This window comes from Polypterus senegalus, chromosome 5, assembly GCF_016835505.1.
Source record: "Polypterus senegalus isolate Bchr_013 chromosome 5, ASM1683550v1, whole genome shotgun sequence".
NCBI lineage: Eukaryota > Metazoa > Chordata > Cladistia > Polypteriformes > Polypteridae > Polypterus > Polypterus senegalus.
Window position 1 is genome coordinate 179,631,360 of NC_053158.1, and position 15,342 is coordinate 179,646,701.

A 15,342-nucleotide genomic window follows, 5' to 3' on the forward strand; every position below is an offset into this window, starting at 1 on the left:
TTTTGCTTTATCTAGGTTAGACTGCCGAGGAGATAAGGTCTTTCTGTATGGCATGGGGCAAAATGCATCAAGCAGTCTGAGAAGTGTCCCAGTTCAAAACATCGTAATGTTAACTGGCAGCTATTAAAAAGTAAGAGTAAAAGAAACATTTAAGGATTTCAGTTTTGAGCAAATGAATGAACGGAGATCAACACAAAAAATATGTTCTGTATTTGGATTACAATTATGAAGCTGGCTGAAATGAAAACAGCCACTGCAGAACTTCAAGAACATGACCTCTGCATTAAACCATTCATTTATCCATCTCCCAAACTTGCTTTCCTAGATTGCAGGGAAGCTGGAACTTATCCTAGCAATCACTGGATGCAAGACAGGAACAAACCTTGGATAGGATGCCAGTCCATCATAGGGTAAACACGAACACACACACACACACACATCAGGTGCCAATTTAACATTACCAATCTACCACACCTACATTTCTTTGGTCTGTTGGAGGAAATCGGAGCAAACAGAGGAAAGCCACACAGATGTGGGGAGAACATACAAACACCATGCAGGGTGCACCCTAGGTTTGAATCGCCCAGTTCCCTTGTTGCAAGGCAACAGCTCAGTCGCTGCTCCACCGTGCATTAAACCATATAATGAATAATGTGTTTTTGTTTTTACTTCAGATACTTCTCAAAGCAGTATTCCTGAAACAGACAGTGAGCTCACTCCTCCTCTTGAACATTGCATCAGGACAAAGTAAGCTGACATTTTTTTTGTTTTAAATAGCTAACTGTAAAATAAAGGAAACATAATTTTGTTATGTTTTAAGGAGAAATTCCTTTGAACACCCGAAATAATAAAACAATAGTGGATTTGTAAAGTATTCAGATCCCTTCACTTGAACATTTAATTTTTCATCCATTAGTCACCACTCAACAGTCCATAATGACAAAGGGAAATCATGTTTTCAGATTTTTAAAAACCAAAAAACTGAAATCTTTCATTTATACAAGCTTTCAGATCCTTTGCTGTGACACTATAAAATGAGGTCAAGTGCATCCTGTTTGCTTTAATGATCTATAAGATGTGCCTAGAACTTGATTGGAGTCCACCTATAGCAAACTGAATTGCTTGATCATCATTTAGAAGGGCACACACCTATACATATAAGGTCCCATAAGTAATACTGCATGTCAGGATAAAAACCAGGTCATAAAATCCAAGAAACTCTCTCTAGACCTCTGCAGTAAAATTGTGGTGAAGAATAGATCATTTCTAAAGGTTTGAGTGTTCCCTGGAGCATGGTAGACTCAATAATTCTAAAATGGATGAAGATGTGAACCACCAGAATTCTTCCAAGAGTTGGCCGTTTGGCAAGAAGGGCCTTGTCAAGGAGATGACCAAGAACCCAATGGTCACTGTAACAGAGCTTCATAAGATTTCTGCTGAGATGAGAGAACCTGTCAAAAAAAATGACCATTTTAACAGCATTTTTATCAGTCAGTTTTTATGGTCAATTGGCTAGATGGGACTAGAAGGCACTCTTGAAACCATGAGGGAAAAGTTTTTCTGGTCTGATGATATAAAAATTCAACTCTTCGGGCAGAACACCAAGCACTGTCTGGCAAAATCCAGGTACTGCACATTACCTGCCTAATACCATAACTACGATAAAGCATGATGGTGGCAGTATCATGCAATGGGGTGCTCCTCTTTGACAGGGACAGGACCACTGGTCAGAACTGAGGAAAGGATGAATGCAGAAAATGTAGATAGATTCTTGAAGAATATTTGATCCAGAGTGCACACAACCTCAGACTATGGCAACAGTTCCCCTTTGAGCATGACATTAACCCGAAGCATAAAACCAAGACAATGCAGCAGTAACTTTGGGACATGTTTCTGACTGTCCTTATGTGTCCCAGCCAAAGCCCACACTTAAATTCCATAGAACGTCTGTGCAAAGACCTGAACGTGGCAGATGCTTCTTATCTTGCTTATCAAGCTTGTCAGGATTTAACAGGAAGAAGAGGATAAGCTGTCCAAAGCCTATAGATACCCAGGAATACTCAAGGAAAGTTGTAGTTGTTGTCAAAGGTTCTTCTACAAAGAACTGAATTAATGGTGTAAATACTGGATGAGAGATTTCAGTTTTTGATTTTTAATACATTTGCAGGCCTTTCTGAAAACCTTGTTTCACTCGTTTAGTTTTTGAGTTTTTAAGTGTACACTGGTGGGCACAATTAAAAACTAGCCATTTAAAATTCAATCTGCATCAAAATAAAGTGTGCAGAAAGTGAAGGGACCTGAGTACTTTCAGAATCCACTGCATGTGTAATGCATAAAAAATGTTATATATCACAAATTCTATCAAATGCAGTTGAATTCCTTAAAACTGTGTTAAAGCAATTCAGCAAATTGTTTAAAAGTAGTTTTCCTATAAAAGCACTACATTCTGTCAATGTGACTTTTTTTTCAGGTGGAAAGGAGCTTTGATTGACTGGAATGGAACAGAGCCCATTCTCTGAACAGCTACTCTAGCTTAAAGTACTAAAATAAGGGAATTTGAATTATCAGCTCTCATTTAAAATTCACAGACAAGACCTGAATATTATTTTAATATGTGAGCCAGTGGCATACAACAACACGTCAGAAAGGATTTCAAGAACTTCAAAGTCAGTTTTTAATGTGTATTTCAGCTTGTTTTTGAAGTTGTCTGAGTTTAATTTCATACCAAACAGGTTATAATTCAATCACTATTTATAAATCCAGGCCATCCAGGACTTCTAAGAAGTACTCCATTTTTGCCTTTGAATGATGAAGCATGTCTGTGATTGTTGCCACAACTACCATAATTTCTCTTGTTAATAGTTCAGGGAGGATTATCTTTCCCTTTTGTTCTTTTAAATACTCCAATGTAAGCCCTAAGATCTGCTTAAACAATATTTACTTCACTGGTCTGCACCAAAGTCCTCCCATGTTAAAGAATCAGTGTACTTATAGATTTAGGTGTGCTGAATTCATTCCTGATATTGGAATTTCTCCGTACAAACTGTTAATGTGAGATATGAGAGTCAATGAAAAACACTACATGTCTGTTTTATAGCATAAGTATTTTTCAAGCTCAGAAAAAAATATCATTTGAAGTATGTTTTGAGCTAAAAATGATGTTAAAATTGATTTGGGGTTATTTCCATCTCAACTAAGTATTTGCTACACATTTTTGCTCTCAGTCATCTTTTTCTCTCTTCTTATTCTTCCAAAATAGCAAGGAATTTATATTTTGAAGGTTAGGAGGAAGCTTTTTGTTATCTAGAAGAGAGAAAGTAGACAACAAGAACATTTTTTTACTCCCACTTCACATAAAGCTGGAGTTGATCATAAACATTATGAAGGCAATGAATAGAAATATGGGAAACATTCAGATACCTCAGATGGAAGTTTCCTTACACTAGCAAAGCAAAAATAAAAGAAGGCATCTTTGCTGGACCACAAATCTGGGAGCTCTGCAAATCCAAGCTGTGCAAAGTTGAAAAAAAGAGGTTAGGAAGCATTTGATAACATGTCCCACAATTTTCTGGAGAATACAAAGGCAAAAAAAGAGGCTCTGTTGGATGCGACATGTCTTTAAAAATCTATTTCCTACACTCTCATTTGGATTTTTGCCCGTGTACATGGCACTCGTCTCTGGAAAAAAGATTGGGAGAGGTTCCATCAAGACATCGCTCAAATGGAGAGACGTCTATGTTAGCGGACATCTGTTGGTCATTCCACTGTGAAATGCCTTCAGAAGATTACAAGAGGAAAAAAACTACCAAGTAATTACTTTTTGTAGGTAATAATTATATTTCAAACAATTACATGTGTAATTTATAAATCTTTAAAAGTCTAATACATTTTAAATAATTTGTTTTTTTTCTCTAAAATAAAACCGTCATCTCTCAAAATCTGGATTTAACGGAGCAATTTTGCTGCTAGATGTGGAATCCATAAAGAACACCTAAAATGTTTCATGGGAGTGAATTATTTTTTGTTTTGCAGACCAGGGTGTTCAACCACAACATCTGAACAGAATTCTTCTCTGTCTGTTTTTAAATCTCTTTTAAAAACCCATCTCTTTACCCTGGCCTTTGATACCTTGTGAGAAGTTCGTTTTAGCTCATTTTACTTTTGTTGTTTTTAGCTGATTTTATTCCATTTTATATTGTTTTATCGTAGGGCTGTTTTATTTATGTATTATACCATATTCTTATTTATGTGCAAAAATGTTGTGTTGTTTTACCTATTAACTATTTATTGTACAGCACTTTGGTCCTGTCCTGGTTGTTTTAAAGTGCTTTATAAATAAAATTGGATTGGAACAGAAGTGCAGAAGCCCTTAGGAGATAACCCCCTTACTACATCTCACTGTAATAGAAGGTGAAGGAAAGCTGGAGCTCACCTTTATTGATCATCCGCAATGTTTTTGGCATAAATATTGCTTTTAAAAAACCCTTTCAAAGAAAATGTCTAGGCAGCGTGAAGTTAGAAATTTTGGAAAAATGTCTATAGGCTTCTCACATCTAGTTTATTGCTTTAAAACCTATTATTCAAAGCAATTAAATAGATACTTATAACTTACTAATCTTTAACAAAATAAGAACATGAGAAGTTTGACAGGTGAGGGGAGACCATTCAGTCGATCAAGCTATCTCATCCACATACTCCTTAAAAGTTGTCAAAGTTTATGCTATAACTGCATGTCTCTGTAGTTTGTTCCAGATTGTGTAAAGAAGTGCTCCCTGGCTTCAGTCTTTAATGCATTTCCCCTTAATTTCCACTTGTGTCCTGAAGTACGTGATCCACCCTTACGCAGACAGAATTCCGCTGGATCTGTTTTATTGTTGCCTTTGAGGATTTTGAAGACCTCAGTTAGTTCCCCATGCAGTCTCCTCTGCTCGACACTAAACAGGTTTCGTTTCTGTGAGTCTGCCGGAGTAGGACATGTTAAGTTGCTCCACTTTGCAGAGCTTCAAGTGTTAGTATGTCTTTGTTGTAGCATGGTGACCAAAACTGCACACAATACTCCATATGCTGTCTCACTAGTGCAATAAACCAAGCAAGCTTAATATTAATATATAATACACTAACATTGTTTAGGAAAAAAATAAGTTTGTATTAAAAAAAAAAAAATACTTTTGAAAACCGCACACTCATTTGCAACTCTAGAATTTAGCATTGAAATCCTATTATTGTGTTTTGATGGCTTGGCATTTTAAACCATATGTATAAAAGAATGTACAGTATATATGGGTTATTTTCTTTTTACAGCTTTATTTTCCCAGTCTTTGATTTAATCAACATTATTGCGGTGATTATATTTTTACTTGAAAATTGATGGATTTAATCATTATTTAATTTTTTGTCCTTCCCACATTCTCTAAGTAATTTTTTATTGCATCTCTATGACGTCAAGGTTAAAAGATAAGGGCAGGAAACAAAGCACAATACAGAATTAATCTGCTCTTTTGCTTTGAACTTGAGACAGTTCATTGCTTTATTGTTTTAGCCATGTGAATTGTAAAATTCCTCTTGTGTAAAAGTGTGTTTCAGCCAACTGTTGAACATTTTTTGGTGTATGCTTAACAAGTAGCCGCATTTTAAACCACAAGTATACTTGTGTTGCTAACAGTTGTATTATGCAATTTGATGCAATTTGAGTTGTAAAAATGCATATTTAAACTTTATGTTGTAGGTGTCATTTCAAAAGACATGCAGCTTGTTATTTATTCCAATGAATCTCAGCAGATTTAATATCCTAAAAAGCACCAAGCCTTAATGTTGCTTTATAAAACTGCAGTGTCTTTCAAAAGCCAAGCTACAGTACAGTAATTATGGTTCTAATTGTCATAACTGCTGTTTAAAATGTTTTGCACATTGGCTTCCATGAAGGGTGCTGTATAAAGATTGATTGCTTCTGATCAGTGATAGTGAGCACTCATATTTTCTATAATTAGCTTGCAATCGCTTTTAAAATTATTTCAGTGGTGCCTTTTTACGTTTATGTCTTAAAAAAGAAAATGCTTTATTCTTAAAATTCACACTACACTATAACTGTGATTATTTTTAGTGTAAAAAATAATATTGTAAATGCCTTTTAATTTTAAATAACTGCAATAAACAGAGCTGTATATGTAGCTGTATTAGTCATACAAAAGAAGCTGTAGACTGTTAGAACTGATGTTAATGATGATACATTTTCCATTAAAATATTATTCTTGAAACTCAATTTCCTCTAAAGGAAATCTATTTATTTCAGCTTTTCTGTAATCCTGCTAAATGTCTGATCACGCAGATGTTTTAAGTTTCCTTTAAGTTTACAGAAACACTATGCCAGTATTGTAAATATAGCACACTTATAGAATGTAAGTGTATAGTGATTTCATACTTGTCATTGTTTTGTCATATCTGACATATTTGTCAAATGTGTTTGGTAAACTTGACCCTCTTTATGTATTTTAAATGTTTGTTGTGCAGAGGTGTAAATTGTCCCTGGACTACAGCTGTAACCAGATGGCAGAGAATAAAAGAATCATGGAACATATGAATGATGCATAACGCATTGTTGTTAATCTTATGGTGTATGTCTCCGTAGGCACCCTGATACCGATTTCATCCATATATGATAATTACTGTATGCACATTTGTATCTGTCTAGTGCATGGAATAAACTGATGAATCTGAAAATATGAAATAGAGTCGATTCAGAAAGTATTCTGACCCCTTTGCTTTTTTTTTTTACATTTTGTTATGTTGCAGCCTTGTAGTAAAGTCAGTACAGTCATTTCAGTTCATTCTTTCACACATCAAGCAGCATTCAATTTCCCAGAGTGACAAAGCAAAAACAGGATTTTACAAATTTCTTCACAATAAAAAAACGGAAACATTTCCTTGACACAAGTATTCAGACCATTTGCTATGAGACTTGAAACCTGGCTCAGGTACATCCAATTCTATTCGATTATTATTATCATTGAGTTGTTTATACACCATATTTGGAGTCCACCTGTGGTGAATTGAATTGATTGCACATTATTTGGAAAGGTACAACTGTCTGTCTATAGAAGGTCACAAAGCTGACAATGTGAATCAGAGCAAAAACCAAGCCATGAGGTCGAAGGAAATTCCAGGAGAGCACAGACACATACACATATATGGGGAAGGCTACAAAATAATTCTGCAATAATGAAGGTTTCCAAGAGCACAGTGGCCTCCATAATTCTTAAATAGAGGAAGTTTGGAGCAACTCTGACTCTTCCTACAGCTGGCCACCTGGACAAACTGAGCAATCATGGTAAGGGACATGGTAGGTGAGGTGACCGAGAACCCAGTAGTCCAGCTCCAGAGAACCTGTGTGGAGATGGCAGAACCTTCCAGAAAGACACCTTCATTGCAACATTGTACCAATTTGGGCTTTATGACATAATGGCCAAGCAACACATGAAAGTCTGCTTGGAGTTTGCAAAAAGGCACCTCAAGAACTTTTGCACTGTGAGAAATCAGATTCTCTTGTCTGATGAAACCTAGATTAACATCATGTCTGGAGAAAACCAGCCCCCGCACATCACTTGTGCAACACCATTCCAGTGATGAAATGTGGTGGCAGCATCATGTAATTGGGTGGATTCTCAACACCAGGGACAGGGAGACTAGAAAGGGTTGAGGGAAAGTTGAACAGAGTATGAGAGCTTGCTTCACAGCGCTATGGATCTCAGACTGGACTGAAAGTTCACTTTCTAGCAGGTCAATGACCAAAAGCACAAAGCAAAAATAACACAGAAGTGGCTTAGGGACAACTCTGTAAATGTATCCCAGGACATTATTATTGAGCTGGAGGGGCGCATCATCTTCAGGACCAACAGAACAATAGGATCAATGGTGGCAGTCTGTGAACAATGTTTGGTGTGTGGACACTGTTGTAACAAAATATCAGTGCTCTGTTGATCTGGAATATCTGATCTGATGATATTTTACTTATTTCAGGAATTCACATCTATTATTATCACTGCCATGTATGTACCACTAGATGTCAATGCTAAGATAGCAATGAAAGAACTGCATACTGCTGTTAGCAGACAACAAACTGCACATCCAGATGGGGCTTTCATTAATGTGGGCGATTTAAATTGTTGCCACTTTAGAACTGTATTTCCCAAGTTTTCTGCCCCGCCCGAGGAGATAGAATTTTAGATCACAACATACAAACATTACAAAAGCCTACAAAGGCTTTTCTACTCTTCCATCTTGGACAATTTAGATCACCTCTCCTTGTAACTCCTTCCTAAATACATGCCACTTATCAGATGTGTGAGACCTTCAGTGAAGATTTTGAAAATCTGGCCTGAAGAGGCAGACTCTGCTTTACAGCAGACGTTTCAGTACACAGACTGGAGCTTGTTTGCCAACAATGCCACTCAGATGTGGACATTGAAAGTTTCACCACTTCTGTCCTAGATTACAGCAATACAAGCATTAAGGAAATCACAACGTACAACCAGACGCCTTGATTGAATAGAGAGGTTAGACTCCTTGACACTGAGAGCTACAGCATGTCTGGGGCCAACCTGATGAAGGTCATCAGGTGATCCAAACAAAAATACAAACAACAAATTGAGGATCATTTCAAAAACTCCGGACCCAGACACATGCGGCAAAGCATCCAGACCATCACAGAATACAGGAATTTAAATACAACACCAACAACAAGTAATGTCTCCCTTCCTGATGAGCTAAACAACTTTTATGTTTGTTTTGAATGGGACAATAAAACACTTGAAACCAAAACTGACCCTCCCCCAGATGACCAGCCCCTCAGACTTACCACATTCGCTATGCAATGTACATTGAGCAAAGTGAATGCATGCAGGGCTGCTGGTCCTGATGAGATACAGTACCAGGTGTGTGCTTAAGACCTGTGCTGAGGTCTTCAGTAATATCTTCAATCTGTCTTTGGCCCAGGCTGTTGTTACTGCATGCCTTAAGTCCACAACCGATGCCTAAACTATCTTCTCCAGGGAGCCCACTCACCCCCATCATCACCAAGTGCTTTGAGAGACTGGTTCTGGCCCACCTCAAATCCAGTCTACCTCCCACTCTAGATCCTTACTAGTTTGTCAATCATCTCAATAGGTCAACAGGGGATGCCATATCTTCGGCTCTTCGTCCTGCCCTGACACACCTGGATAACAACAATTAGGAACCTCAGCATCAGCTCCTCTCTTTGAAATTGGACACTGGACTTTTTAACCAACAGTCCCCAGTCTGTCAGGTTAAACAGGCACACATCCTCTAACCTGGTCCTGAATACTGACATTCTGCAGGAGTGTATGCTCACCCCACTCCTCTTCTCCTTCTTCATCAATGATTGCTTCCCTTTATATAGCTCCAACTCCATCATAAAGTTTGCAGATGACACCATAGTAATAAGACTGATCAGTGACAATGATGAGTCAATCTACAGAGAGGAGGTTCAGTACCTAGCAACATGGTGTGTTGACAATAACCTGTCCATCAACACCCAGAAGAACAAGGAGTTAACTGTGGACTACTGGAAAACTAAAGGCAACAGACACTCTCCCATACATATAAATTGGGCTGAGGTGGAGAGTGTTTCCAGCTTCAGGTTCCTGGGTGTCTACATCTCTGAGTATCTTTCTTTGTCATTAAAGACTTCCAATCTGGTTAAAAAAGAGCAACAGTGACTTTACATTCTGCAGAGTCTAAAGAAAGCCCACCTGTCTCCTCAGATTCTGTTGACCTCTTATAGCTGCACTGTTGAGAGCATATTGACTCAGTGCATTATGGTGTGGTATGGCAACTGTTCCGCAGCTGACAGGAGTGCCCCTCAACGAATGGTAAAAACTGCCTCGCACATCATCGGCATCCCACTGCTGACTATCTCTGACCTGCAGCCTACACAATGCATGGACTGTTTACCCTCCTCCCATTAGGAAGGTGCTACAGGAACCTTCAGGGCTCAAGAACAGTTTCTTTCATAACACCATCACCATTCTAAACTCTCAGCCCTTTCCACTCAATAGATGAACTTTCTAAATATCAATAACTTCTCAATGTACTCTATGTATATTTTCACCTGTTTACATATTTCTATTCTGTACATAAAATATTTCATATAATTATATTTATTCATATCATGTATCTATACAGTATTCATATCTATATACTCTTTTTTGTATATACTACTACCTGTAAATTCAAATATCACATAAATATATATTCTCATTTTTATGCTTCCTTATTGCACCTCACGGTCTATTGCACCTTACTCTACTATAGTATTTGCACTTCCTGGTTAGATGCTAAACTGCATTTCATTGTACCTGTACAATGACAATAAAGTTGAATCTAACCTAATCTAATCTAATGTCCTTGAGTTGCCCAACCAGAGCCAGAAATTGAACCTAATCAAACATCTCTGCAGAGACGTAAAAATAATTGTTCACTAATGGTCTCCATCCAGCCAGACAGAGCTCTACAAATAATAATGGCATTAAAACAAATAATCCCCAAAACAGTGCTAAGGAACGATATGCTTGTCAGGAACATGACTACATATTGGGTTCATCAGATTTGGGGAAAATCTTTATTGTTACTTTTAAAAGCACTGAAGTGTCATGAATTGTAGTCACGAATACACAAAATGTGGCCCTTTGGCTTATCCACCCAAGCAAACCTATCTGCACCCTCATGAGGAGTAAACTGTACTTATTCTCCCAGACTACCCATACATTGTCATCAGAAACAAGATTATAACTGGTCACAGAAGGGTGTCCATGTCACTCAGACATTTTCAGAAGATGGAGGCTATGTATGGTTTGGAATATTAGTTTTTTTTTTGGAAAATGGCTTCAGACTGACATTTGAAGGTCATGAATTTTCCTCACTTGATGACATTCAGGAGAATCCATGCGAATGTCAGTGCTCTAGACTGCAAATTGCTTTTTTCATCAGGATAATAATATACAACACTGAATTTAGATTAATGATTCAACCTCTCCAATCACCAGATCTCAGTTTGTACCATCTCCTTGTGTAGATACCGTGTTGGAATAAATAGTAATAAAGTTCCAGAATCAGCAAATTTGCTACAGAAATGGAGCCTGTGAGAGGCATCATAGGTGGGTATCCATGTGCAACACTATACATATACACTATACATATTGACATTTTACATAAGATTTTTTGTGATTTGATATACTTTAATTTTTAGGAGTCAGAGTGTGAAGTCAACCATTGTACAATGCACGTGGAGCAATTTTCAGATTAAGGCCCAAATTCAAGGGCAAAATGAAGTAGGATCCCTTCTGGCAGTAGGGGGATTTGAACTGGTATTCCTCAATGATTTCATGCTGTTCTAAAGGTAAGTAAGAGATACGCTTAGTTATTGTTTAACACGCTAAATTCAGCTTGGGTCTCTTAGGTCCTGAACTAAGAGCAAGCAGAACAAATATGTGCATAAACTGATAGTAAAAGCAAGTTAATATAGATTCCGGTATTAATCAATACTCTAATTGCTCATATCTTTTGGTTATAAACCAATGGTAGTCAAAGGATGTAGTGACACAGTCAGTTCCAACTCTGTTTTAAGACAGACAGAGGTGTTTTAAGCAATGAATAGAAGTTGGGACACCTGTGCAAAATGTTTGCTTCAACTTGCAAGGCTTAATTTACTTTAATTAGTGCAGAATATGTTTAGGTGGTAACCTATTAGTTGTTCCCTGAAGAAGGCCCATTTGTAACATTCTGATATTTCCCCTTTTTCAGTTTTTGCAAACCTAAACTTTAAATTTAAACCTCTGGCAGTTTACTGCTTACCTTTTCATGGTTTTAGGTCATTCACTGCATTTCAGCTGATTAAATGTGTAGAAAAACTGAGGTGTTCTAAAACCTTTGACTGATAGTGTAACTTATGTAAAAATGTATGAAAGATGTCTCGGTGACACTTATGCTACAGTAACCAATCATGTACTTCTGTTACACTAAATACATCCTCACAGCTGCATTACTCACAGTTTACAATGGTTCAATATTTCACTAACACTGTCATTTATCAGCAGAGTGCCACAATGATCCACTATCTGCCATGTTCGGATGCAGCTAACATTGTTAGTTTGAGATTTCAGCACAGATTTTAACTCTCTATTTTGTACTCTCTTTGTTGTTGTTTGTTGTTTATGAAATTTGAACAATTAGCCACAGACCCTCCACATCTAATAACCACTAACTAATAATCTAATAGCCTTTTCATTGCTTGAGTTGAAATCTGCTGTCTATTCAGGCACATGATATTATAAAATGATTTTATTTACACTACTAATGCTTGTGATTACATTCTTTTGCCACTTTTATTTTTAAGTATAACTCACAGTTACAAAAATATGTAATAAACAAAATTGTGATAACAAACTCTTAGATGAAATGACTCGACATTTTAAAAACAAATTCACCTGTTTTCCCGATGTGTATCTTCTCTGGATCTTCTAGTTTCCCACCACATCCTAAATGATTTAAATTGTATGTTAACTGTGTGATGGACAGCCAGGTCCCATGCCTGGCCGGGACACCCCTGCTGCATATGTTCCGGGGGAGCCACCATGGACAGATCAATTCCTCCCCTGGGACGCTTGGTGGCAGCCTCCCTGGCCGATGTTCATTTCCCAGTCTAACGCGTGGCTCCATAGGACATGGAGTCCTCCACAGCCTGGTTGGGAGATGCGGTGGCCGCTAGGGGGTGTTGCTGAGACTCAAGAACCCGGGTGGGCTATAAAACAGGCCAGCCTCCACCACTAAAGGGCCAGAGTCGGGTGGAGGAGGACGAGGTTGCCTGGGAGGAGTGGTGGTGCAAGGTGGAGAGTTGTTGTTGTTGTGTTAAAGTGCTTTTGGGACTGTGTTGGGCCTGTGGGACACGGGGATGACGTGCCTCACGGCTGAAGATAAAATAAAAGCCTGTGTGACTTTTACACGTGCCTCTGCGTAGTCTGTGCCGGGTCGGGCACTATATAGCGCCTTTATCACAACTGGTGACTCCAAACTAGCCTGACGTGAGTAAGCGCTGGTGGTCTGTGCCCTTCAGCGGACTGACATGCAATGCAGAGTTGGTTGCTGCATTGCATCTGTTGATGCTGGGATAGGCTTCAACTCCCTATGACCTTTAGTTGCAGAAGTGGCTTAGGAATGAGTGAAACATGTTAGGGTGATATCACCAAATAAAAATTTGAAGTATTCAAAACAATGTATTGTAATATGGAACTAATACTAACAATGAGAACAGGTATGTTTTAATGTCTTTATGGTACACTTCATTTTCAAACTAATATTTATATTGTTTGTGCTGTATCTTTCCAAATCTCTTTTGGTCAAGCAATCCATTTTTTTTTTAATTGAATATTTCTATAAAAGAATTATCTTAAAACCCCAGGAGTTTAGCCCCTAGACATGGTATATACACAGGAGTATTTCAGCAAGTTATTTTGTTTTCTAGAAAGAACAATGTGCACTCGAGATGTGCGCTGGTGCCAAACACCCACACCCCGTGAAAATTGGTTCCACAGGACACAGTTAAATAGTAAACTTCCTTTCTTTATTCATTTCATGTCATGCCAGGAAAGGTTGACACAGGAAGTGCAAATATAGTGTTGATATGTTGTTGCTGTTGACATTTTGGGTATCCGAAAAGTGATTAGCAGAGTTAAAATAGCTTGTTCTCTAGTATTTACAGCAGGATATGCAGTGCTGAGAAATAAAGGCCATATGCCTTATATAAGACTCATTATGAAAGTGTGTTTATACAAGCAGATAAAGATATCTTCTTAATACAAGTATTGATTTATATATGTATATAATATGTTCTTGGGCAAGGTGGCCAGACAGTAGCACCTTTCTCAGGCTGGCCATGTCCATATCTACATGGGGATTTTCTTCAGGTATTTTGGTTTTCCTTCCACACTTCTGAGATATTCAGACTGGGGATCTTGTACGAGTGTAAGTGTGCCATGATAGTGTGTGTCCTTCTGTCCAAAATTGTTTCCTGTTTATGGTTTGATACTGACTAGGTATGCTCTTTTTCTCTATGGAAATGCAATTAAAGGAATAAATTCAGAAAATTGATGGATAGATGGCTTAAATGCAGATGCAAATTCATCAACCTATTCATTCAGAGCTGCATGAAGTCTTCGGACTTTCCCACTCACAGATGGTGTACGGTAAGAATCAACACTGATGGGGGAAGCACACAAGAAAAAAAAAAATTGAAACTTTCCACCTGAAATCAACCAACATTCAAAGTGCTAATCAGTAGCAATGTTTCTAGATGCACCATCACGCTCCGGTATTTGTACAGTATATTAATATGGATGCACAACAGATGGCACTAATGTCTAAGAGCACCGTGGCATCAGGCATTTCATGTGAAGAGACATCATAGCTAATTTAATTAAAATATATATTTTGCTCACCATAAAGTGTCCACCTTTCACTGTTTGATGTGCAATATAACCAGAGACGTTCTTATTTAGTAATGATATTTTCTGTTATTGTTTGTTACAGTAAGTTTACGTGGTGCATTGTGTTGTGTTTTGTTGTCTAGTGTATGTATGTAAGTATGTTCACTATGTTGGCTATTCTCTTGTTGTTTATTTTTGTTTATTCCAGTTATTATTCTTGTCTATTTTTGTTGTCGATTCAATCACATAATTGGGGCAGGTGATGCTGTTTCTGGGCTGTTAAGGCAATGGGAAACACATTGTAAAGAAACAGTTGTACCAAAACTAGCCACACCACTGTTTCAGCAGTCACGTTCATTCTTTCAATGTCCCATTTGCCTTCCACTGTGCCATCACTGTGATGCCCCCTTATCTTCTGAGAAGCTCAGTTTATCGAATGCCCAAGAGTCTTCGTCTGCTTTCTTGAACCTTCCCTGGCTTGTAAAGTGTAACAAGATGGTTTGTGGAATACAAATCTCAGCGTGCCTGTGCAATATTTTTCTACCAATCACCCATCCAGCCCAGATTACTTCAGGGTAATATGCTGGTTGCTACAATACAGTTTGCACCCATGACCACATGTGTGTTGATACTGTGATACTGTTTGTGATTTACACATACATGATCATCCAAACTTGGGGCAATGACCCTTATGTTGAATGCTGATTTGCGTGAATGCAGCTTGCCTTAACATTACCACACATGGAGTAGTGGAGAAATGTATAAATCTCCTTATTACCTCATGTGTTGTAAGGGTGTTCAAAGTTTGGTGCAGTCTTTGAGAAAAGGTTGGTTGTGACATACAACAACA

General features: G+C 37.9%; 1 protein-coding gene across 1 annotated transcript in view; it reads left to right on the plus strand.

Moving 5' to 3' along the window:
* The window catches only part of mindy4 (MINDY lysine 48 deubiquitinase 4), a 66,080-nt gene extending 61,862 nt beyond the window's left edge, over positions 1 to 4,218 (plus strand). The window contains exons 17-18 of the mRNA XM_039753671.1: positions 675 to 747; positions 2,471 to 4,218. Of these exons, the coding sequence (XP_039609605.1) occupies positions 675 to 747; positions 2,471 to 2,519 (122 nt within the window). The 3' untranslated portion in view covers positions 2,520 to 4,218. The remainder of the gene's footprint in view (positions 1 to 674; positions 748 to 2,470) is intronic.
* Positions 4,219 to 15,342: the final 11,124 nt, after the last annotated feature.